The following is a 26,561-nucleotide window of genomic DNA, read 5'->3' on the forward strand; positions in this document are numbered from 1 at the left end:
TCAAACAGCTGGCCCAGGTGCCCCTGTATAGAGAACACAGAAACACTGCCGCAGTGATCAGAAATAGGGTGCCTGTTAGCTCGGTTTTGCTCATGAGACACCTTACATTACTGCAAAATGTTAATTGTCTACCAAAATAGACAGTGTCTTCCAGTGGACATTTAAAAGCATGCCTCCAGGCGCAGCCTATCTTTGATGATATTTTTACAACATAATTATAGGCACCACCACCAGCCCTGAGAGCAGCCGGCCGACGGTTGCCTGAAGTTTGTTTGTCTCCTTCAACTAAAATTCAGAAACTGAACAAAGCACAGGATAGTGCTGTTTACTGCACTATACTCTATTTTATTACATTACCTAAATACAAAATCTTTTAATATGGCTCCCAAGAAAATGTCTGGCTTAGAAAATTTTAAAAAAGAAAAAAAACGAAAGAAAACAAATTGCAGAAAAGTGACAGTTTGTCCAGAAAATAATTTTTAAACATAATTTATGGCTATATTCATGTTTAGTTAAGTGTGAATGACGAACATTGTCTAGCTATTGGTGATTTTAAAAAAAGTTAAATGAAAATAATTCCAAATAAGTTTAAATATTATGTCATATTCAGTGCATGGCATAAATTCCTTATTTTGAACATATTAGAACAAACTCCTTATTTTGAACATTATGGAAATTACTTTCTCTTAGCTCCTATTGAGACAGGAACCAGCCTAACGAGACGAGACGGGGCCATCTGCCAGGCCCCGGGCCTAAGAGAAGGCCCTCACCAATCGGCAGGCTAGGAGAACCAGTCAGAGGCCACCAAGATCCACATTCCACAGCCTCCGGACGTTCCTGGGCTCACACATGCGCCCTAGCACCCAGGAGTCGGTTGAAGGTGACCCAGCCCCATTAGCCTGGTAAAAATCACACTCGGGTGGAGAGCTAGTGTGCTAATGACACGTGTCGCATCAGGTGGCATTTGAACAACAGCGCAGGTACAAGCACAGCCCTACCTCCATATGCCATGACGAGGCCCTCCTCCCCAGCCTTTGCCTAATAAAAGCCCACAATCCTGCTCCCTAAGGAGCCGGTCACCTGCCCCTTTCCTTTCCGCCCCGGCTCCCTTGTGCCTCTCCTGTGCACAAGCTAATCAACCCTTAACTTTTCTACTCCCATTTGTTGTCTCTCTTGATTTCCATCCTGGGGGACAATTAGAAGCCAATGTGCTGGTAACACTGTCAAAGAAGTGTTGAACAAGTAGATGGAGAATATTGCTGTAAGGGAGCTCCAAATTGTGGCTGCCTGGGACACCCACATGTTTATCTGAATGACTGCCAAAGACCATCACGTGTGTGACTTTCAAGTTACCTGAGTTGGTGACTACTTCACAAATTATTCCGAAATGAAGTCTTTGGTTTTTAGGATTTAGAAATCCTTGGAAAAAGAAACTAAAGCTTTAAGAGAATAAATGACCTTCCTTAGTTGTCAAATACGGAATATTCACTAAGATATCCTGATTGCCAGGCCAAAAACCTAACTGCCTTGGATACAGGTTCAGGAAGGTTGGGGCGGAGATGTCACCATTGCCTGAGGCTCTCGGGGGAACCACTCCCAAGCCAGAAGCTTGGCCACTTACCCTTCTCCTTCCTGACTCACGTATTCTGGAGGACAGAACAATGTGTCCTGTGCTCATCCATGCTTCTGTGTTCCATATCTCTTGCTTAGCATCTAGGTTATCTTCTTCCTGTATCAGGGTCAAAGCAGCAGCCAGAATCCTCCAGGATGCCCCAAGGCATCACCAGACTCCAGCTCCTTCCAGCTGGGCGCGAAGGCCAGGTTGCCGTCTCCAATCAAAGCAGATGCTGCTTTCTTTTACCTCAATAAGTGAGAGTCCTGATGTCCACTTTTGGAATGAGGAAACTCCTAGAAAACATGCTGAGGATGCTATACTCTTCTGGGAAGTCTCCCTGGTCTCCTCATGCAGCTTAAGTTCTAAAATAATAACAATAAAGCATAAACTTTAGAGGTAGACAAAGATTGGAATCCCAGCTCTCTTGGCTGGTGGCCATAATTAGCCTCTTTTGATCCCCAATTGTCCCATCTGTAGAATGGGACAATAACGCCTTCTCTGTGGAGCTGTTGGCCACACAGACGATTCAATAAACAGAAGCTTTTATTATTGTTATATAATGTTGATTGGATTGGTGATGGTAGCAAAATGAGAAGAGAAAGACCATAGAGTTTGGGATGATGTGAAGGAACCAGTGAATCAGGAAGTTAACAGACCTGCGCCTACCCTGGATTCCGCTCACTGGTGGCACAGGTGCAGCTGAAGTTGGACAAAGCCGTGCAGTGAGGACCAGCGGCTTCACAGACAGGTCTCAAATGAGTGAATGCGTTCTGACTCTGAGCCCAGCTTCATCCTCAGAGGCTCAGAAACTCAGTCCCACCCGGAAATCATCTCAGGGAGCCTGACGTGGACCCACAAACTCACAGAGGCCTGTGCATAACACCACATGGTCAGTGGGCCCGACAGACATGTCGCCTGACCAGCACGTTCACTCCCTAGAAGCAAGCTATACAGGAAGGTGGGTCATCAGAAGGTACCTACGGAGTCCAGAACCCTAACAGAGAAGTCAGTTTTATAACTTGAAAATACAATAGCATCAGAGCTTGTTAGCTACACGAGTCTCCACAATAGGGACATCTGACAGACAGCCACATGTTCCCTTACGATTCTGGTCTCTTCCAGACAGAGCCCAAGAGGTACGGCCAGTGTTCTCCTCAGTGTCTCCTTTCTTTGCCTCTGCGGCTGACCAGCTTCCCTTCAGATCAACTCCTTCCTTCCTTCGAGACGTTTATTCCTTCAGTCAGCCTAGATGCCCGCCCGGGAACCTCTCGTTACCTGTTGATGGTAGAGTTAACTCTGAGAGGACCAGAAAGACAGTGGCATTTCCAAGTTCCTGATGGAGGGGCGAGGGTTGTCCGTGAGTAAGTAAGGATGGGCCATAGGTGCAGTTACCTCTGCCTTCCTCACCTCTGGCAGAGTTAAAAGGACGTAGACAATGAGAACAGAACCATCTTTGTTGAAAGGCCCTTCCTTTTACAGAGGTGGCCTTCCCAGCGCCACACGGAGAGATGGGACCACATGCTCAGTTCTTTAAACCAAAATTTCCCCTCTAGCTTCCACCCTTTTCCTGTCTTCTTTCCCTGGTCCTTATTTGGGGTGGAAGGGAGGGTATCCATGGACGGAGGCAAACGTGGCAACAAAAGCAGTAAAAACTAGACTTTGATGTTTTCCCTCGAATCCTCCCAGGTTCAAAGCTGGCCTCAGACTCTGGGGCACAAGTCCGCCGAGCAATGATGGGCAAGATGCTCTTTGAGGCCCCCAGCCTCTCTAGAGGGTTTCCCAGGGCACCTCGCTGCGGAGCCGTCCAGGGAGTGCTCCGCTGGGTCATAGGCATCTCACCAAGCTCCTGTGCCCAAAGCTGGCACCAAAAAGTTAGGATTATTTCCATGAGTCTGGAGTTGGGGGCTGAGGGACAGCCGTGGCCTCATATCCTTACCCTTCTCTGGGTCCGTCCTTCTCCGTGCTGCTGCGCTGCTGGCTGCGTCACTTCAGTCTCCGTTTCACATTACAGAGCACGTGTCCACTCTGTCCCCGGCACAGTGCTAGAGACTCTGGAGATCATATAAACGCTTTCTCTTCTATTTGAAGTCAAGCTCCCCAGTCCTAAGGAGACTGCGTGGTGCTGGGTCACTTCTTTAGTAAGTATTCATTGAATTCATACTGGAGGCATCACCAAGAGCCTGAAATTAGTGATATAATAAGATGTAGACCACATCCTCCATGGAGGGCTCTTGCCAAAAACGTTTTTCCAGAATCCAATCTTGAGAAAACAATCAGACAATTCAGAATCTGGTACTGTCTTTAAGACCACTGGCCTAGACTCTGTAAAAAGAAAGTCAATATTATTTTTTCTTTTTTTTTCTGCTTTATCTCCCCAAACCCCCCCTGTACACAGTTGTATATCTTAGTTGCAGGTCCTTCTAGTTGTGGGATGTGGGACGCCACCTCAACGTGGCCTGACGAGCAGTGCCATGTCCGCGCCCAGGATTTGAACCCTGGGCTGCCGCAGTGGAGCGCGTGAACTTAACCACTCGGCCACGGAGCCGGCCCCAAGAAAGTCAATATTATTAAAAGCAAAAAAAGGCAGAGGATTGTTATAGGCTGATACTGTCCAATAGCGCTATTTGTGATCATGAAAATGGTCTATATCTGTGCTGTCCAATATAGCAGCCACTAGCCACATGTGGCAATTGAGCACTTCAAATATGGCCAGTGTGCCTGATGAACTGATTTTTAATTTTTTTTTTTTATTTTATAGATTGACACCTGAACTAATAACTGTTGCCAATCTTCTTTTCTTTTTCTGCTTTTTATCCCCAAATCCCCCCAGTACATAGTTGTATATTTTTAGTTGTAGGTCCTTCTAGTTGTGGCATGTGGGACGCCACCTCAGCATGGCTTGATGAGCGGCACCATGTCCGCACCCAGGGTCCGAACCGGCAAAACCCTGGGCCACCAAAGCAGAGTGCAAGAACTTAACTACTTGGCTACAGGGCGGCCCCTTAAATTTATTTAATTTTGATTAATTTAAATGTAAATAACCACGAATGGCTATTGGCCCCTGTATTGGACACAGCATAGTTCTACATTTTAAAAGACTGAAAAAATAAAACAAATGCAATGCATGAACTTTGATCATATTCTGGATCAGAGGGGCAGAAAATGAGAAAAAATATTTTGAAGGCTATAGATAACTGTAAATGTAAACTGTTTATGATTTTATTGAGCTAAGGTTAATTTTCTTAGGTGTGATAATGGTCTTTTGGTTTTGTAGGAGAATTTCGTTCTTAGGAGCAGTATGCTGACATACTTAGGGATGAAGTGTGTGCTGCTTACTTACAAATGGCTCACCACACACACAAAGACCCAAAGCACACATGGCAAATGTCTGTGATTGAAAATCCAGCTGAAGGACATACTGGTATGCCTTGTACTCTTTCGACTTTTCTATGGATTTGAATTTTTTTTTAATAAAATGTGGGAAATAAAAAGGAGTGAGGCAGACACCCATAGGAAGTATGATAGTAAGAGAGCAAGGCTGACCACTTTCCCCGGCTTCCAAAAAACCGTGCTCCGAGTATGTACATGAAATCAGTCGTTCGGCACGCTGAATGTGCTCGCCCTCTCTCGTTTCTAACTGTCCCTCTGGGAAACTGCAACTGACCATCGAAGAAATACACCCCCATGCCCACCAAAAGAATTGTCACTCCTTTGATTGAAACCCTGTCACTTGCAGGGACACCAGCAACTTGCTAATCTTCCCTCTTAAATCTTCACTCCTCCATTTCTGATTTGGAAAGCTTAGAGTTGTTCCTCTCAGAACCAGGCCAAAGCCAAAATTCCGTATTTGAAGTCCTCGTTTACTGTGCAACATGCCGGTCGCTTATAAATTAAATAATTATAAACTGGTCACATGATTAAGCTACCACAAGTCCAGCAGATTGTAAATGCTATAGGTGATAAGTGAGGGCTGCGCTCATAGGGGAAATGTTCATAAATGAGCTGATGCTTAAGTCAGGCCTTGAGCAGCATTTCTCAAAGTGGACTCCGGTCTAGGAATCACCCTAGCACTTGACTAAAAGGCAGATGCCCCCGTCTCCGACCCCAGCCCTACAGACTCAGGAGGTCCACACTGAACATGTGCCCCAGCTGAACCTTATCACAATGAAGTTGGAGAACTTAAAGTGTGGTAAGATGTCGGTCTGTGAAAAGAAACCTGAAGGCTATTCTGATAGGCAAAGCACCCGGCCAAAGACACAAAGTCAAAATTGATACTGGGCTTTTAAAGAGTCTAAGGAACTCCTCCTGGTTGGAGGGGGATCTTCCCATTGGAGAGCAGGTGAGAGAAAGTGGGTTGGGCAGGGCGGGGCTGGTGCGTAGAAAGCTCTGGGCACCAGGACAGGGAGGCTGGCCAGTTTTTGGATAGTTGATGGACAATGAAGGAACAAATAATGATGTTTTAGGGGAATCATCCTGGCCAGCTGCGTAGGATGAATTGAAGGCAAAAGAAACTAGAATAAGGCAGACCAAGAAACAGGTTGTTGAAGATGATGCAGGTGTCAGGTAACGAAAGCCTGAACTAGGAAAGTGGCACTGGATAGGAAGCAGAAGGGATGGATGGGAGGAATGTGTTTGCAGGAAAAATCAGTAGGATGTGGTAACTGACTTTTTAAAAGGGAGGAGGCTGTAAAGGGATGTGTGTAAAAGGAAATGTTAATAATCTTCAAGGTCTGCAATAGCAAAAAAAACCCACTAATAACATGATTTAAAAATTGGCCAAGGGGGCCAGCCCCATGGCTGAGTGGTTAAGTTCATGCACTCCACTTCAGCGGCCCAGGGTTTCGCCAGTTCTGATCCTGGGCACAGACATGGCACTGCTCATCAAGCCACGCTGAGGCCTTGTCCCACATGCCACAACTAGAAGGACGCACACCTAAAAAAATACAACTATGTACCGGGGGGCTTTGGGGAGAAAAAGGAAAAATAAAATCTTTAAAAAAATAAATTATTTTGAGAAGCAGATCCAAGATGGCAGCGTGAGTAGTCTTCTTTGTCTCTCCCCCTTCGAATCTACAACTAATTGGACATTCATCGCTTAACAAAGGATATCCATATAGCATCTCAGGACACCTCAGAGACGCACGCTGCTATACATCGGAAGGCGGACGGACTTCCCTCCGGCAGGAGGTGGAGATAGGTGAAAACTCTCCGACCCCAACCCCCGAACAGCCTAGTACCTCCAAGCGGCTTTCTTCCAGCGGATGCCCCCAGAACATCGCCACACACCAAGGGCAGGAGGGAGCGCACACCAGAGGAATGATGGTGGAAACAGGTGACCAGAGCCCTACCTAAGCCCCCCTGCAATTACACCTAAGCCCAGAGGGAAGCTCCAGAGTTACACACCAGAGGCGGCGGGGAAAACCCCTACCCACCATTAGCGGAGAGGCCCCGCCTAGCATCCACAACGCCGGGAGGCTCCTAGAGAGAATCACCAACGGGGCAGCAGCCCGCCAGCTGCCGCTGCCACTCTAACAGACTGCGGCTATCGCCCAATCTGGGCTCAGGACTACTTGAGACCTCCTGGGAGAGGACTGGGGCTGGGTGGAGCTCCAGTGGCCGGCTCCGCGGCCCAGGGGGGAAACTCCAGAGTTCCGTCTGGGCAGCAGGCAAAGTCTCTACCTGCCATTAGCGGAGAGGCCCTTCCCAGCATCCACAACACCGAGAGGCTCCCGGAGAGAATCCCAAACAGGGCGGCAGCCCCACTGACTGCAGCTATCACCCAGTCAGGGAATGGGGCTACTGGAGATCTCCTGGGAGAGCTCTGGGGCTGGGTGGAGTTCCGGCGGCCGGCACCACGGCCCAGGGGGAAACTCTGGACTTCCGTCCTGGCAGCAGGCATAGCCTCTACCCACAAATAGCGGAGAGGCCCCACCCAGCATCCACAACGCCGGGAGGGTCCCGAAGAGGAGAATCCCAGGCAGGGCAGCAGCCGGCCAGCTGCCACTGAACTCAAGGTCTCTGGCTATCCCCCAGACAGGGCAAGGGGCTCCCCGAGATCCTGGGGGAGAGGACTGGGGCTGGGTGGAGTTCCAGCGACCCGGCTCCGTGGCCCAGGGGGAAACTCTACAGTCTCACAGAAGCCTCAGCGATAGCCTCTGCACAGCACTAGTAGAGAGCACCCATCCAGAAACCACAAGGCTGGAAGACCCTGGGACAAAAGTAGCATAGCTAGGCGAGCTAACCACAGACTGTAGAAGATGCCCATAGCTCTGCTGTGACCCATAGTGGACAAGTGAGATTTTGTGGGCGCCGACAGTGACAGAGCTGCAAATATAAGTGATCCTGCTCCTGGCCGCTGGGAAAACCCATAACACCGCTGCAGCCCCTAAGGAGGGAGCACGTCTAGGTGGGCTGCAACAGTAGGCACCAGCAGTCTGAAGCCCCCTTGTGACGGCCCCCACAGCTGAAGAGGGAACCCACAGGACCACTGTGACTACGAGGAGGGGCCCAGGCCCAGTTATCAACAGCTGATAGGGTTCCTGGTTGGTTCATATAGACAGCTGTCCCCCCACCACACCAGTAGAAACAAGTGGAAGCAGTAACTGAACTCTATCTCTATGTGGAGACACAAATCTACACCCATCAAGCAATATGAAAAAATATATTAAATCTCCAGAACAGAAGTAAAATGACAAATACACAGAAAACAATGCCAAAGACAATGAAAGATATAACCTAAATGATGATGACTTCAAAACAGCCATCATTAAAAAACTCAATGAGTTAAAAGAGAATTCAGATACACAACTCAACGAGTTCAGGAGCTATGTCACAAAAGAGTTCGATACTATAAAGAAGAACCAAACAGAAATACTGGAAATGAAGAACACAATAGAGGAAATTCAGAAAAATCTAAACGCACTGAACAGTAGGGCCTATAATATGGAGGAAAGAATTAGCAATTTGGAAGATAGGAATATAGAAATGCTGCAGGCAGAGGAGAGAGAACTAAGACTAAAAAGAAATGAAGAAACTCTCTGAGAATTATCTGACACAATTAGGAGATGCAACGTAAGGATTATAGATATACAAAAGGGAGAAGAGAGGGAGAAGGGGGCAGAAAGCCTATTCAAAGAAATAATGGCTGAGAACTTCTCAAACCTTGGGAGAGAGATGGAACTTCATGTGACAGAAGCCAATAGATCTCCAAACTTTATCAATGCAAGAAGACCAACCCCAAGGCATATTGTAGTGAAGCTAGCAAAAGTCAACGACAAGGAGAAAATACTAAGGGCAGCCAGGCAGAAGAAATTAACCTACAAAGGAACCCCCATCAGGCTATCAGCAGATTTCTCAGCAGAAACTTTACAGGCTAGAAAAGAGTGGAATGATATATTCAAAAATCTGAAGGACAAAAACCTGTAGCAGAGAATTCTCTACCCAGTGAAAATATCCTTCAAATACGATGGAGAAATAAAAACTTTCCCAGATAAACAAAAATTAAGGGAGTTCATTGCCACAAAACCTCCTCTTCAAGAAATGCTCAGGAAAACCCTCATTCCTGAAAAATCAAAAAAAGGAAAGGGGCTACAAAACCAAGAGCAGAGGAGATAAGTAGAAGGAGAACAACAGAGAGTAGCATCTCTTCATCAGAACAGACTAAACCATGGGACGAGAAACAAAGGAAATTGAAGAGAACCGGAAAACAAGACATAAAATGGCAGCAGTAGGCCCCCACATTTCAATAATCACTCTAAATGTAAATGGATTGAACTCTCCAATCAAAAGACACAGAGTGGCAAGATGGATCAAAGAACAAGACCCAACAATATGCTGCCTCCAGGAAACACACCTCAGCCCCAAAGACAAACACAGACTCAGAGTGAAGGGATGTAAGACAATACTCCAAGCTAATAATGAACAAAAGGACGCAGGTGTCGCTATACTAATATCAGACAAAGTTGACTTCAAAGCAAAAACAGATAAAGAAAGACAAAGAGGGACAGTATATAATGATAAAAGGGACTCTCCACCAAGAAGACATAACACTTATAAATATATATGCACCCAACACAGGAGCACCAAAATTTGTAAAGCAACTCTTAACAGAACTAAAAGAAGACATCAACAACAATACAATAATAGTAGGGGACCTCAACACACCATTAACACCAATGGACAGAACATCCAGACAGAAAATCAACAAGGCAATTATAGAATTAAATGAAAAATTAGACCAGATGGACTTAATAGATATATATAGAACACTTCATCCAAAAACAGCAGGTTACACATTCTTCTCAAGTGCACATGGAACATTCTCAAGGATTGACCATATTTGGGGAAACAAAGCAAGCATCAATAAATACAAGAGAGTGGAAATAATATCAAGCATCTTTTCTGATCATAATGCTATGAAACTAGAAATCAACTACAAGAATAAAGCAGAGAAAGGTGCATAAATGTGGAGACTAAACAACACGCTACTGAACAAACAATGGATTATTGAAGAAATTAAAGAAGAAATCAAATATTATCTGGAGACAAATGAAAATGAGAACACATCATTTGAAATCATTTGGGATGCAGCAAAAGCAGTCCTAGGAGGGAAATTCATTGCAATACAGTCTCACCTCACTAAACAAGAAAAAGCTCACATAAGCAACCTCAAATGACACCTAACAGAATTAGAAAAAGAAGAACAAACAAAGCCCAGAGTCAGTAGAAGGAAGGAAATAATAAAAATAAGAGCAGAAATAAGTGATATTGAAACAAAAAAGACAGTAGAAAGGATCAATGAAACAAAGAGTTGGTTCTTCGAAAAAATTAACAAAATAGACAAACCCTTAGCCAGACTCACTAAGAAAAGAAGAAAGAAATCTCAAATAAATAAAATTAGGAATGAGAGAGGAGAAATCACAACAGATACCAAAGAAATACAAGGGATCATAAGAGAATACTATGAAAAACTATATGCCAACAAATCGAACAACCTAGAAGAAATGTACAAATTCCTAGACTCTTACAACCTCCCCAAACTGAATCAGGAAGAAATGGAGAATCTGAATAGGCAAATCACAAGTAAAGAAATAGAAACAGTAATCAAAAACCTCCCCAAAAATAAGAGTCCAGGACCAGACGGCTTCTCTGGAGAATTCTACCAAACATTCAAAGAAGATTTAATACCTATCCTTCTCAAACTATTCCAGAAAATTGAGGAAGATGGAGTACTCCCTAACACATTCTATGAAGCCAACATCACTCTGATCCCCAAACCTGACAAGGACAACACAAAGAAGGAGAACTACAGGCCGATATCACTGATGAACATAGATGCAAAATCCTCAACAAAATTCTGGCAAACCGAATACAGCAATACATCAAAAAGATTATACACCATGATCAAGTGGGATTTATACCAAGGACACAGGGATGGTTCAACATCCACAAGTCAATCAACGTGATACACTCCATCAACAAAATGAAAAACAAAAACCACATGATCATCTCAATAGATGCAGAGAAAGCATTCGACAAGATCCAACACCCATTTATGATAAAAACCCTCAATAAAAATGCGTATAGAAGGAAAGTACTCAACATAATAAAGGCCATATATGACAAACCCACAGCCAACATCATACTCAATGGACAAAAACTGAAACCCATCCCTCTGACGACAGGAACAAGACAAGGGTGCCCGCTTTCACCACTCCTATTCAACATAGTACTGGAGGTGTTGGCCAGAGCAATTAGGCAGGAAAGAGAAATAAAAGGAATCCAAATAGGTAATGAAGAAGTAAAACTCTCACTGTTTTCAGATGACATGATCTTATATATAGAAAACCCCAAAGAATCCATAGGAAAGCTATTAGAAACAATCAACAGCTACAGCAAAGTTGAAGGGTATAAAATCAACATACATAAATCAGTAGCATTTCTATACACTAACAATGAACTAACAGAAAAAGAACTCAAGAACTCAATCCCATTCACAATTGCAACGAAAAGAATAAAATACCTTGGGATAAATTTAACCAAGGAAGTGAAAGATTTATACAATGAAAACTACAAGACTTTCTTGAAAGAAACTGACGACGACATAAAGAGATGGAAAGACAGTCCATGTATTTGGATTGGAAGAATAAACATAGTTAAAATGTCCATTCTACCTAAACCAATCTACAGGTTCAACGCTATCCCAATCAGAATCCCAAGGACATTCTTTACAGAAATAGAACAAAGAATCCTAAAATTCATATGGGGCAAAAAAGACCGCGAATTGCTAAAGCAATCCTGAGAAAGAAGAACAAAGCCGGAGGCATCACAATCCCCGATTTCAAAACATACTACAAAGCTACAGTGATCAAAACAGCATGGTACTGGTACAAAAACAGGTGCACAGATCAATGGAATAGAATTGAAAGCCCAGAATTAAAACCACACAGCTATGGACAGCTAATCTTTGACAAAGGAGCTGAGGGCCTACAATGGAGAAAAGAAATTCTTTTCAACAAATGGTGCTGGGAAAACTGGACAGCCACATGTAAAAGAATGAAAATCAACCATTCTTTTCCACCATTCACAAAAATAAACTCAAAATGGATCAAAGACCTAAAGATTAGGCCTGAAACAATAAGTCTTCCAGAAGAGAATATAGGCAGTACACTCTTTGACATCAGTTCAAAAGAATCTTTTCAGACACTATAACTCCTCAGATGAGGGAAACAATAGACACAATAAACAAATGGGACTTCATCAGACTAAAGAGCTTCTTCAAGGCAAGGGAAAACAGGATTGAAACAAAAAAACAACCCACTAATTGGGAAAAAATATTTACAAGCTACTTATCCGACAAAGGGTTAATCTCCATAATATACAAAGAACTCACACAGCTTGACAACAAAAAAACAAACAACCCAATCAAAAAATGGGCAGAGGACATGAACAGACCTTTCTCCAAAGAAGATATAAGGATGGCCAATAGACACATGAAAAGATGCTCATCATCACTAATCATCAGGGAAATGCAAATCAAAACTACACTTAGATATCACCTTACACCTGTTAGATTGGCAAAAATATCCAAAACCAAGAGTGACAAATGTTGGAGAGGTTGTGGAGAAAAAGGAACCCTCATCCACTGTTGGTGGGAATGCAAACTAGTGCAGCCACTATGGAAAACAGTATGGAGATTTCTCAAAGAGTTAAAAATAGAAACACCCTATGACCCAGCCATCCCACTACTGGGTATCTATCCTAAGAACCTGAAATCAGCAATTCCAAGAGTCCCATGCACCCCTATCTTCATCGCAGCATTATTTACAATAGCCAAGACGTGGAACCAACCTAAATGCCCAGAAACTGATGATTGGATAAAGAAGATATGGTATATATGCACAATGGAATACTACTCAGCCATAAAAAAGGACAAAATTGTTCCATTCGCATCAACGTGGATGGACCTTGAGGGTATTGTGTTAAGCGAAATAAGCCAGACAGAGAAAGACGAACTCTATATGACTCCACTCATAGGTGGAAGTTAACATATAGACAAGGAGAACTGATTGGTGGTTATCAGGGAAAAGGGGGGGTGGGGGGAGGGCACAAAGGGTGAAGTGGTGTACCCACAACATGACTAACAATAATGTACAACTGAAATCTCACAAGGTTGTAATCTATCATAATCTTAATAAAAAATAATAATTAATTATTTTAAAAAACAATTAATAGAATTGGCCAAGGGGCCAGCCTGGTGGCATAGTGGTTAAGTTTGCACACTCCACTTCGGTGGCCTGGAGTTCACGGGTTCAGATCCCAGGCATGGACCTACACGCTGTTCATTGGGCCATGCTGTGGTGGCATCCCACATACAAAACAGAGGAAGATTGGCACAGATGTTAGCTCAGGGCCAATCTTCCTCACCAAAAAAAAAAAAAAAAAAAAAAGGCTAAGGACTTGAATAGACATTTCTCCAAAGAAGACATACAAACAGCCAACAGGTATATGAAAAAATGTTTGATGTCACTAATCACCAGGGAAATACAAATCAAAACCACAATGAGATATCACTTCACACCTGTCAGGATCGCTATGATCAGAAAACCCAAAAGACAACAAATGTTGGCAAGGATGTTGAGAAATTGGAACTCTTACATACTGTTGGTGGGAATGTGAAATGGTATGGCCACTATGGGAAATAGTATGGAGGTTCCTCAAAAAATTAAAAATAAAATTATCGTGATCCAGCAATCCCACTTATGGGTACTTATCCAAAAGATTTGCAATCAGGATCTCAAAGAGATATTAGCATTCTCATGTTCACTGCAGCACTATTCACAATAACCAAGATATAGAAGCAACCTAAATGTCTATTGACAGATGAATAGATAAAGAAAAGTGGTATATGTATACAATGGAATATTATTGAGACTTCAAAAAGAAGGAAATTCTGCAATAAGCCACAACATGGATGAACCTTAAGGACATTATAGTAAGTGACGTAACCAAGTCACAGAAAGACAACTACTGCATGATTCTACTTATATGAGGTATCTAAAATTGTCCAATTTATACAATTAAAGAGTAGAATAGTGGTTGCCAAGAGCTGGGGGAAGGGGGAAATTGGGAGTTACTAATCAATATGCGTAAGTTTCAGCTGAGCAAGATGAATAAGCTCTAGAGATCTGCTGTGCAACATTGCAGCTATATCACACACTTGGAAATTTGTACTTTTTTGTATTTTATTGCATACTTTAAATTTCTTAAGAAGGTAGAGCTCATGTTAAGCGTTCCTACCACAATAAAATAAGTTTTTTTTTTTTCAAGGAAGATTAGCCCTGAGCTAAGATCTGCCGATCCTCCTCTTTTTGCCGAGGAAGACTGGCCCTGAACTAACATCCATGCCCATCTTCCTCTACTTTATATGTGGGACACCTACCACAGCATGGCTTGCCACGCGGTGCCATGTCCGCACCCGGGATTCGAACCGGCAGACCCTGGGCCACCGAAGTGGAACGTGCACACTTAACCGCTGCGCCACCGGGCCGGCCCCTAAAATAAATATTTTTTTAAAATTCTTGAGGTCTGAAGCCTGAGTGGAGGGAAAAAATGATGAGGCCAGTGACAGAAACAAGGAAGCTGAGAGAAGGAGTTTCTGTGGTGAGGTAGTGAGAGGGAGGCTTTGGCAGGACATCACGTGGAGGTGCCTTTATGGCAGTGGAACACGATTGATTGGACAATAGGACATAGATAGTCTGAACAAAGAGAGATATTTGAAGCTGTCAATGCAAATAATCCATAATCAATGTGCAAATCAAAATTTGGGGTGAGTTTATTATGAGCCACGTCTGAGTATTGCCTTGGGGGACTTCCTTCCCCGAGTGGGTTGTACAGAGTGGTTATACACTGTCTTGAAACAAAGGGCATACATCACATATGACAGGAAGATCTCTTTTACTACTGTCACAAGATGTTTATCTGGCACAGGTCAGGGGTCACAAGGTGAACACAGCAGGTAAGTAATTAATCCTTAGTTTCTAGGAAGAGATGCTTATCCTTCAGGAAATACTGATAATGGGGGGAAGCCACATCCCTATCTTTAAGGGCATCATTCTTGTCTTTGGGACCTTGTAAATGTTTAAAGCAGATGTACAATGCATGCTCAACAGGCCACACCAGGCCCTCTTGGAAAAACAAGGTCAGGCTGAATTAGTTTTAAACCAAATGGCTTCCTCCTATACTCCAATGTATCCTGTTGCTTCTCATTTATTTATCAAAGCTAAAAGCAATTCACCAAGGTAACAAGTTTAAAGAACGATGAGCTCAGGAACTAAGAATCAAGCATTAGGACATACGTGCTCCCTTAGGGGGTGATGGCATGGAAAGAAATCACGAAAGAAAAAGGTGAGCATCACAGAGGCAGGAGGAGAGCAGGGAAGAACAGTGTCACAGAAGCCACGTGAGAAATAAGTTTCAAGGAGTGGTCAACTACGTCAAAGCCAACGAGAATGGAGAAAAGACCATTGGAAAGGGGTCTGAGACATCCTGAAAGATGAGTACGGTAGTCTGACCTCCTGTACAGGGGGAACAAACATTTCGGGCTAAATAAGTTGGGAACCTTGCTGACGTTCTTTCCTCAAGGGATGTAAGTGGTGGCCACTCTATCCAGAGACCCGGGCAGGGCTGTTTTCCCAAGGCCCTGCTGCTTTCTCTTCTATTCCTGGGAAAAGCACAGAAAATAGAGCTTATTTTGCTTGCCATGAAGCTCATGTCCCATTAACTCCTACCTAAAGGACAGGCAGGTCAGAAAAGTTACAGGCTGAAAAATTAAAATTATTTGCAAGTTTAATCATCACTCCTGAGCAACAGCAGCAACACCTGGAGGAGGACTCCCAGCGTACTGCAACTGGCTTCCAGCTCAACTGATACACGACTAGCGTATCGAGAGTAGAGGTAGTGGAAGTGAGAACCAGGAACTGGTTCTTGTTTACTATCTTCACTGCTGTGGCTGGTTATTAAATGTTCATAGCTGCCATTCAATGGCATGGGTTTTTTAAGGGTCAGTCTCTTGGGCAAGTGTCCCTGAACTTGACAGATACTGGGTCATATAGGAAATATAAGAGCCAGCCTTCAGCATGTTCACAAGATCCTAGGTTTGCCTATGTAATTGAAGGACTAGGAAATGGACATTTGGAGCATGAGGGACGAGGCTTCAGCTTTTATTAGTGGAATACTTTATGCAATCTATGGAATAATTTTTAATCTTAGCTCCATAAAACCTTCAAAAGACAATGAGAAATCTATTTGGAATGGATTTAGGCAGGTGAGATCATGTCGAACAAATCGCCTCTGGACGATCTTTCCTATTCTAGAATTATTTAACAATAAGATTCTGGACTGTTGAAGGAGTTTGAAAGCCTTGAAACTACAATTGTAGATTTTTTAAAATAGTGCAGAAACTACATTTCCCAGGAGCCCTCGCGGACGAGTCCCCACACTGGGCTGGTTCCCTTGCCTACGAGGTGAAGTGGAAAATGTAGTGCGGCGCGCGACTCTGCACGTGAGCAGGGCGGACGAAGGCGGGAGGGACCGTGCCGCTTGGGGCGGCACAGGGTCCAGGGAGTCAGGGTGTGGGCCCCTCCTTCCCCCGAGTTTGGTTTGTGCCAAATAGGGGCGGGCCCCCATCTTCTGGCCCGACTGTGAAATGAGCTGGCCTGGGCCCAGTCGCCCGCTGGAGCGGTTCGGGGGAAGTCCCGGGGAGTGAGGCACCGAGGTGCCTGGTCCTGTTTCCCGGCAGCCGGGCCGGGAGGGGGAGAAGGTGCGAGCAGCCGGCCTGGAGCTCGCGCCCTGCCCCCACCCAGGCTGCGGCGGCGCGGGGAGGAAGCGCGTATAGGTGGAGCGCAAAGTTTCCCTTTTTCTTTCTCGTCACAGCAGCCCCAACGCCGGCGGGCGGGGATGCCTAACTTCAGTTTGCAGGGGTCCGGAGCCTAACGGGTTAAAATTAACGCCTCCTCCACTTCCCGCCTCCCCGAAAGGTCCACCCCGCCAGCCATGGGCAGCCGCGATCACCTGTTCAAAGTGCTGGTGGTGGGGGACGCCGCGGTGGGCAAGACGTCCCTGGTGCAGCGTTATTCCCAGGACAGCTTCAGCAAACACTACAAGTCCACGGTGGGAGGTGAGACGCGCCGCGGGGGCGGGGAGACCAGAGGCCCCGAGCGGGGTCGGGCACGGGAGGTCTCAGGTCCTTGCGCCCTTCCTCGGGTCAGGAAGTAGGTGTCTTGGCTCCTGGAGGAGTCATTGCGGGGTGTTTGGCATGGCTTTCTTGGGTTTCTCCAGTTAGGTTTTCCCAGCCTGACCTGACTGCGTGGAGAGAGAGGGCGAAGGTGTGAAGATGAGAAATGGGAAGGGACGATGAGAAAAGGAGCAATTGCTGCCTTTTGCGGGGGGCACTTCGAACCCGAGTGTCCTCCTGCACCTTCCAAGCGGTCCCGGCCAATCGCTGCGCTCAGCAGAGGCAGCCGAGACCCCCTGGTGAGGTGCCAGCTGGGGCTGTCGTCCCGCCTCTCTCAGGAGTTCAGGCAGCTGTTGAAAGAACAGAATGGTGTTTAGCCTGGCCTCAAGGATCCCAGCTTTGTTATGGGGGTGCCTGCATGGGAGAGCCCCTTGGCCACCCAGTGGGATGCTTACCAGGGCTGATGAGCTGTGTGTTTATTGTCTGTTGATTGCTTAAATAAAGGCAACCTGGGAATTCTTCAAAGAATGTGAAATATTCTTCCCACCCCTTTTCCTCTCAAACTGAGGAGGGAAGGAAGGAAGGGAACCCCAAGAGTTAATTCATTTCTTTCCTAGTGTCACGTTTGGACTCAGCTGTTTTTTTCAGAAGTAGCAATGCCCTTTATTTAATTAGAAGGTGCTTAGCTGGGAAGAGCTGGTGAACGGGGAGAGGACCGTACATTTATTTATCTCTGTTAAAAGAATGTTTTTTAAGGAAAAAAACTTGCAGTAATGTTAAATTTTGAAAATGTGTGCTGGTGTTCATTATGGAAATTTTAAAAAATTAGCCATCTTCCTTAAGAACATCCAGCAAAATGAGGGTTTAACGTTTCAAAGACTGTTTCCTGCCCATTCTGCCCCCACTACTCCTAAATAAGATGGGGGTCCCTATGCCATGGATTTGGTTTAAAAGTGTCCCACTAATTAATTTCTAGCACTTGCTCTAGTTTTCCTTTAGTAGAGAATAAAAATGACTCTGGCTAATTTTTTGTCAGTGTTTATTTTGAATTTCCCCTAGCTTTCATTTCCCCTGGCATACTCGTTCAGCGTTAACCCATGGGGTCTCAGTATCTACAGATGGGGTGGGAGATTCCAGCATATTGAAACATCATCCACGCAGTGTCTTTTTCCTGGATGCTCTGGGACCTCTTCACTTAATCCCATCCCTGCCCAAGATAATTCCTACAGCCTTATGGAGGATGTAGAAGTCTCCCAAGGGTGTGTTGGATTAGAAGCCAGCAGTGAAACTGAATGTGGAAGACACAAAAGTCAGCACACCTCATTTCCCCCTTCTACTCATTTCTTCCCTGAGAAAACCCCCTAAATCTCCCAGAAACTGTTTAACCTGAGTTTAGGACGTTGTTTTCATAATCAGTTTCACCCTCCTATCCCCAGCCTTGGAGACAAGTAGTATCAAGTAAATTTGTTTGACAAGAGAGTAAAAGCTGGAGATCCTTCAGGGAGTGAGTATGAATGATCTGTCCCACGCTTAATACATGAGTGTGGGCTCATTTCAGTCCATCGAGGGCTTAAAAATAAATAAATAGATGAATAAATAAATAAATAAATGAGATTGGAGTTGCGTGTCCCTGGGTTTGTAACTGCATATTTGATGTGAATTTCTTCATGGATTTTTTAAAGATAAGTTTCATTCAAGTATATTGTATGTGTATTTTCAGTGGATTTCGCTCTGAAAGTTCTCCAGTGGTCTGACTCAGAGATGGTGCGGCTCCAGCTGTGGGATATTGCAGGTAGGCTGGGAAGACTAGATGCGAACAAGGGAAGAAATTTTGGTTTAACCAGCAAGCTCTCAGAGATCAAGGAGGGCGACAAAACCAGAAGTTCTTTTTCTGAAGCTGGAATGATGGAGCTGCTCAGAGGATACACACGCTAAATAGATATAGGGCTGTTCTCAATGTCTTCTGTGGATGTTTTGCCCTAAATAAACGTGGAGCAGTCTCTGTGTGGGTGGAGCGGCTGCAAGGTGGTGGGTTGACCGTGACCAGACCATAGGTGGATACTTCCACGACAGGGGGAGGCTGCTTTTTCTAGGTTTGCAGCTGACCTTGGTGAGAAACAAGATCCCCAGAAAATAGCCAGTCATAATAATAGCTAACTCTTATTACATGCCATGCATTTTTCTAAGCATTTTAGATTCACTGACTCATTAATCCTCACAGCAACCCTATGATAAAAGCTACTGCTTTTATCCCCACTTTACAGATGAGGAATCTAAGCACTGAGAGCTTGACTTGTTCAAAGTCATATGGGTGGTACATGACAGAGCAGGGGTTTGGAATTGGGCCGTCTGGGTGCAGAAGCTGGACTCAGCCACTAGGCATTACCCCGCCCCCCCCTCAATGAAGGTAGAAAGGGCAGGGTGTCAGGTTCTGAGCCTGGTCTTAGATCACCTTGAGAACTCTCCTTTCTTCCCAGGGCAGGAGCGTTTCACTTCTATGACACGCCTGTACTATCGGGATGCCTCTGCCTGTGTTATTATGTTTGATGTTACCAATGCCACTACCTTTAGCAACAGCCAGAGATGGAAACAGGACCTGGACAGCAAGCTCACGCTGCCTAATGGAGAGCCCGTGCCCTGCCTGCTCTTGGCGAACAAGGTATGTGGTCATTCCAGGAAATGACCCCTGGCCTTTGTCTGTGGGCAGAGAGTAACCGTATCTAAAATGCTCTCTGATTCTGGGCATCCACTTTCCCTTCTCATGTTGGAAAAATCATCTCTACCTCTTTTCAAGGAATGTTGAGACTTTCTTTGGGAAGAATGTTGACTGCGGATTTCTAGATGCTGGTGTTATTCACCATGAGTGGAAGTGTTTGAAATCTGCAAGTATCTGAGCCATGTTCCTCTTTCCAGAAGGTTAAGAGATGGCCTTTTATTTATTCTCTTTGCCAGTGTGATCTGTCCCCTTGGGCAGTGAGCCGAGACCAGGTTGACCGATTCAGTAAAGAGAACGGTTTCACAGGTTGGACAGAAACATCAGTCAAGGAGAACAAAAATATTAATGAGGCCATGAGGTGAGTAGCATATGCTGTTCTGGGGATAGACACATAGGTTTACCCACCTGCCACTGCCATGCCTTGGACTGTCTTTTCTTTTTTGTGAGCAAACAAGAGGAGACCGAGTCACCAGAATACCAGCTTCTGAAGGTCAGGGATGCTGTATTCTCTCCAGAGATAACTGGGGACAATGGGGCATTTAAACCTTGTGGCTTTACTGAATGCCATCTGCTGATAAGATAGTGTCCGCCATTTCTCCCTTTCCTCCATCTACCTTCTCAGCCTTATTTTTATTTGTTTTTTAGAGTCCTCATTGAAAAGATGATGAGCAATTCCAGAGAGGATGTGTCTTCCTCCACCCAAGGGGACTACATCAACCTGAAAACCAAGCCGTCCTCCCCCTGGGCCTGCTGCTAATAGTGTTTGGCTTGTTTTCCCTCCCAGTTCTAGGAGGTCTTTCATCTCTTCCCTTTGGTCGCCCACCCAGCAATTTTATTCAGTACATTTGAACTGTCTCTTGCTCACTCTTCAGTGAGGAGGGCCATCATCACTGAGAGAAGACACCTGGGAGCCAGGTGCATTTCTGCATCTCCTGCAAGTTGGTTCTCACTTGCTGCTGGCTCATGTGGCCCAGTTAGTGCCTTCTGGATAAGAAAGATCGTTGTCTCATCTCTCAATTTGTGATCTGGGATTTGTGGGAAGGATTAGAAATCAGCATCTTTGTTTTAAGGATCATAACGCTGACCTGCTTTTGAGCTTATTTTTCCATTTGATGTATGTTGATTTCTCAGTCTGATGTGACTTCAGATCGCAAGGAAAATGAGATCAAAAGCCATTTGCCAAATTCCTTGTAGTTCATTGCTTTCAGATCCTTTCTGTCTTGGACTTTCAATTCAAACATCTGATTCTGAGATGCAGAAGGAGAGGGGCTGCATGTCTTTGGGTTTGGACTACCGGAGGTGACCGAAAAGTCACCGTATTTTTGAAGCTTCTAAAGTCACAATTAGCTTTCTCTTGTCTTCTCTTCAAGAGTAGTCAAGACTATCTATCATATGTAATGAGAGCATTTCTTTCCCCAAAGAAAGAAATTCTCACGTTAGGCTTTTCTAGTGTCTCCCTCCCGCGGGCGTTCCTGGGGGGATGTCTTGATGCATAATGCTGCAAGTGACCGCGGTCGGCTGTGATGCCCTGAAATAGGTCTGTTCCTCGCAGCTCTGGGAGTCTGAGTGGAAGAGGAGGGAGAGGTTAACAGAACAAAATCCCGTGAGGCAACTTGCTTGTGAGTACTTTGGGTGGCTAACACTTAACAGCCATGGGAAACCAGTGTTATGTACAGACCTGCGCCTGGGGGTGGAGAGGCGATAGACAGAAAATCATTAGGTAATTTAAGTGCTAAATTGGGTAGGATTTTTAGTTTCAAATCATTTCTAGACAGAATTAATTTTAATTCTCACAGGATGGTGATTTATAACCTACCCAAAGTTAGGAACATTCTCAGTGAACTCAGAGGCCTCGAGTTCTTTGAGAGACACTTTTCTAAATGAGTGTCCTAAATCAGGGTTCCCAAATCTGACTGATCAGAACCACCTGGGAAGTTTGTTAAAAAATTAAAAAATAAAAGGTTTTAAGATTCTGGGTCCCAACCTCAAACCTCCTGAATCAAAATTCCCCGGAGCGAAGCCTGGGAATTGCTGGTGGTTGCTGTTTTTCAAAGCTTCTCAGGTGATTCTGATCAGCCTGGTTTGGAAACCTTCGCTGGAGAACTGGGTGAAGATGCGAGAGCAGGCTTTTTCTGTTTCAGCGATCCTGGGCTTCTGTAAGCTCTGTTAGCAAGTCAGGTGATTCTGACCCACAATGGGCTTTGAAACCACTGTCCTGAGAGAGAGAGCAGAGGCAAAATATCAGAACGAGAATGGGAGCCAGTCCTTCAGTGGTTGGTTTGTTTTTAATGTCAATTATTAGACCTTTTGCACAGCTTTTTGAGAACTTGAAGCTCCTTTTTGTATTCCCCTTTTCAGGTAGGGTTTTTATTACAGTGATTCTGAACATAATAGTGGAGTAACAAATTCCCTTTATATGAAAAGAAAATTGATTTTTTTTATTAAAGATTTTATTTTTTCCTTGTTCTCCCCAAAGCCCCCCGGTACATAGTTGTATATTCTTCGTTGTGGGTCCTTCTAGTTGTGGCATGTGGGACGCTGCCTCAGCATGGCCTGATGAGCAGTGCCATGTTTGCGCCCAGGATTCAAACCAATGAAACACTGGGCCGCCTGCAGCGGAGCGCGCAAACTTAACCACTCGGCCACAGGGCCGGCCCCAAGAAAATTGATTTTTATTCACTGGTTTGAACCCCTGCAAAATCACAAATAAATGGGAAATCAATCTTGATATTCCTGGTAGTTATTGGCCTTTAATGTGAGTTAAAGTGTTATTTTACACTGATACTTCAAGAATGTTGCAGAAATGGAGACTATTTTTTAAATACCAAAAAAATGAAGGTAAATGTTATTCCGTTTATCTGTTAATTTACTAGTACCAATTGTCTAATACCAATTCTGTACTTGATGTAACACCCCAAATACTGCTTGGAAGTATGACTATTTAAAAAAAACTGAACATGCCTTCTTTTCCCATATGCTGAGTCAGGGTATACCTGCTTTTTCAAGCATTGCTAGACACTGGCCTGCCAGCCGTTCTGGGTTTTCTCTCCCGATTGGTGAACATTAGAGGCCTGAAACTAATTAAAGAAGAAGTTGAAATATAACTAATTCCTCTCTGCGTTTCTATCCATAAAGAAAAGGGAAAGCAAAGATGAGGAAGGAGAAAATATTTACGTGATTAGAAATGTGATTATACTAAAAATAATTGTATCCTATCATTTGGGTGCTACCTCTTACACAGAATTGTTTGGAACTTGGATATTGTTGTGGCCCTTTCCTAGAGAATTTTCCGTGTTTGAGACAAGACGCCCCTCCAACCACTCAGCTGGTCTACGGCCAAAAAGAAAACATAAGCGTTCCCTGCAGACTCAAGGTCTGAGGTTGTGAGAGCCAAGGAAGGGCTGAGAACAGAGCTGTGGGACTGTGACTGCCCTGGCTTTCTTCTTTGAACAGAACAGCTGAGTGACCAAACAAGCAGGGAAAAAGAGACCACAGGTCAAGGAAGCCTCCTCAGCAGTAAGTGATGGTTTGCTCTTTTGTCACTGCTAATGAGCCAAAATTACTCCAAGAGATATTGCTAATTCACTTTCCCTAGCTATTGGTAAAGTATGCTATGGTTCTGCGTTTTTTTCCTATTTTCTCCAGATTTAACTCTTTTCTTTAGGTGGTTCGTCTTCTGTCCTCAGGACACTGTCCCAGCTGACATGAGACGTTTCCTGCCTGTCGTCGTCCTTTTGTAGGCAGTGGCCTGCTTTTGACTTGATCTAAGGCCGTGGTTAGAAGATGTGAAAATCTCCGTGGTATTTTGTAAAATCCAGTGAGCTGATTGCCCGAGGAAACAGACCGCAGTGCCCTTTGCCCCCCGCCCATTTTGGGTCACTATGGATGGGAAAAGTCCTCAGCTGTGAAAGTGACTCATTTATTAAAGCTGAACGATCCCAAAGCTGCAGGCTGGGCCAGGTGGGAAGCCACAGAGAGTGGCAGGGTTGGAAAAGACGCTACGTGTATTTTTGATTCGGCCATAAATACCAGAGACTTGAGAATGTAGCTACATATGACCTTTGTTATTGTTAGAAAAAAACCTGCCTTCCCTTTGGCTTTCAAGCATAATCTGAATTCTCTCGAGTTCCATCTGCAGAGTTTCAGTCTGATAATGGAATTGCTCTGTATTAGGGTTTTCCAGGGAAACAGAACTAGTAGGATATGCGTATATGTAAAGGGATTTATCATAAGGAATTGGCTCATGCAATTATGGAGGCTGGAAAGTCCAAAATCTGCAGAGCTGATGTCCCAGTTCAGGTCCCAAGGTTAGCAGACTGGAAGAGCAGACATTCCGGTTCAGAGGCCGTCAGGCAGGAGAATTACTCAAGAGAGGGTCAACCTTTTGTTCTGTTTAGGCCTTCAACTGATTGGATGAGGCCCACACACATTAGGGAGGGCAATCTGATTTACTTAGTCTACCAATTTAAGTGTTAATCTCATCCAGAACACCCTCACAGAAACACCCAGAATAATGTTTGACCAAATACCCCATGGCCCAGTCAAGTTGACATAAAATTAACCGTCACGTGCTCTTAACAGTCCTTTACTGTGTGAGGGTACGTTTTGATGCCTTTTCTGCACACTCTAATTTAATTTGATTCACACTCAAAGCCCGTCTGATTAGGAACTAACTAACTACATGTTAATGGGAATAAGAAGAAGAAGGCAGCTAGTCAGCTTTTTATGAGTTGTCATGAGATGAGAAGGGCAGCCTAGCAGCACTGGATACCAATATCTGAATTTGTATAAACTTCCCTCAGATCTGTGAGTTGTGTATGCTTCTTACACTGTCTTGGAAATAAGAAAGAAAACAGTTCTTCCTATTTTATGTTTGAGGCAACCAGTGTCTCAGAATTTGACTGACTGAGGGCTGGCCCCGTGCAGCGGTTAAGTGTGCATGTTCTGCTTCAGCAGCCCAGGGTTCGCCGGTTTGGATCCTGGGTGTGGACTGACACACCGCTTGTCAAGCCATGCTGTGGCAGGCGTCCCACATAAAGTAGAGGAAGATGGGCCCGGAGTTAGCTCAGGGCCCGTCTTCCTCAGCAAAAAGAGGAGGATTGGTGGCAGATGTTAGCTCAGAGCTAATCTTCCTCAAAAAAAGAAAAGAAAAAGAAAAAGAATTTGACTGACTGAAAGGCAGCCAGGGGAATTTGTAATAAAGCCCGAGATACTACTGCAACCCTTCTGATTCCCCGTCTGCATTCTGTCATTTAGGTTTCTGAGAAACATTTGACCTGAAAAACCTATTTTAGAAAATAAGCATTTAGAGAAACAGAACTAACCCCTTTTGGGTTTGAAACTCTTGGTTTGTGTTAGATTTTTTTTAAGACCTGTTCATGCATGGAGTAGAGACGTGTGTGTAATTAAAATTTGGGGCCAAACTAAGTGCAGTTTGAATAGCATACAATGCAGATATATCCCAAGAGCTGTAATTGAGAAGTTCCACTTACTAAGATGTGTCACCCCAATGCCGTGGCTGTCATTTCCTTTTGAATATCAGTTGTCTTGTTTGCAAGCACAGGGCTTTTGACAGCCATTCCATCTTCACCTGTTGCTGGCGGTAGCTAACATCTGAGTGTTTCTATAAGCCAAGTATTCTCCTAAACACTTCACATCCATTATTTTTCTTTTCACAAAGACCCTATTTTATGTGTTTATATATATATATTTGTAATGTGTATATATAATATAGGAAACTCAGGCACAAAAAATTACAGCTTTGCTCAAGTTCAGACAGACAGCAAGTGGCAAACTGATTTTAGCCTTAGGCAGTGAGACTCCAGAAACTGGGCTCTTTGCTACGATACACTGGCTCCCATTTTCTATGTGTGTGTGTTGGTGATGGCATCCTTGAAGTTTTTCATATAACAGATTTTCAGTATGATGGAAACAGAGTAATTTATTAAATGGGTATACAGGTTTTCTAATACTTTTATAATGAAAATTTTTAAATCTACTCATGAAGGAAAATGGAGAAAAGAAGAAAAGTCCAAACCACCCACAGCCCCACAACCCAAACAAAACCTCTATTTACATTTCGATAAATTTGTTTTCAGTCGTTTTTTTTAATGCAAACGTTTTTTTCTCACATTGCATTCACACTTAAACCATTTTCAATTACACAGCTTTTATGTATCCAGTATTGCAGTAGGGCTGGAGTGTGAAGATCCATGCCCTAGAAGTTCAAAGGACAAGGAGGTCAAGAAACGTTTCTTAAAAGGAAGTAGGATTTGGGATGGATACAAATTGAGAAAGAGGTGGGATAGTATTTCAGGGTGGGGAGAAAGGGAGTTCAGAATTCTTACGCAGTTTGGGAAGTAGCCAGTAGACCAAAAGGCTCGTGTTGTAGAGCAGTGGGAAATAAGGTTAGAAAGACTGTTGACAGATTGTGTAGGTCATTAATTGATTTAACCAATAGTGGCGTAAAAACCGTGTACCAGGGACTTCGTTAGATG

The 26,561-nt window shown here is 44.3% G+C and overlaps 1 protein-coding gene across 5 annotated transcripts; it reads left to right on the forward strand.

The window, feature by feature from the left end:
* Window positions 1-16,593: 16,593 nt before the first annotated feature.
* Window positions 16,594-25,199, forward strand: RAB29 (RAB29, member RAS oncogene family). 5 transcript variants are annotated; one of them, XR_006519900.2, is made up of 8 exons: window positions 16,598-16,676; window positions 17,048-17,291; window positions 19,069-19,140; window positions 19,826-20,007; window positions 20,301-20,422; window positions 20,710-21,683; window positions 23,346-23,580; window positions 23,729-25,199. XR_006519900.2 is itself a non-coding variant. In XM_014829240.3 (6 exons), the coding sequence occupies exons 2-6, from the start codon at window positions 17,168-17,170 to the stop codon at window positions 20,819-20,821; spliced, it is 612 nt and encodes a 203-aa protein (XP_014684726.1). In that variant the 5' UTR covers window positions 16,594-16,676; window positions 17,048-17,167; the 3' UTR covers window positions 20,822-23,168. The 5 variants fall into 5 exon arrangements, 3 of the variants coding, with proteins under 3 accessions (XP_014684726.1, XP_014684733.1, XP_070354070.1); XR_011498314.1 differs by having other exon boundaries at window positions 16,605-16,676; window positions 17,152-17,291; XM_014829240.3 differs by lacking the exons at window positions 23,346-23,580; window positions 23,729-25,199 and having other exon boundaries at window positions 16,594-16,676; window positions 20,710-23,168.
* Window positions 25,200-26,561: the final 1,362 nt, after the last annotated feature.

The sequence above is a fragment of the Equus asinus genome, chromosome 25 (assembly GCF_041296235.1).
Source record: "Equus asinus isolate D_3611 breed Donkey chromosome 25, EquAss-T2T_v2, whole genome shotgun sequence".
Taxonomy (NCBI): Eukaryota; Metazoa; Chordata; class Mammalia; order Perissodactyla; family Equidae; genus Equus; species Equus asinus.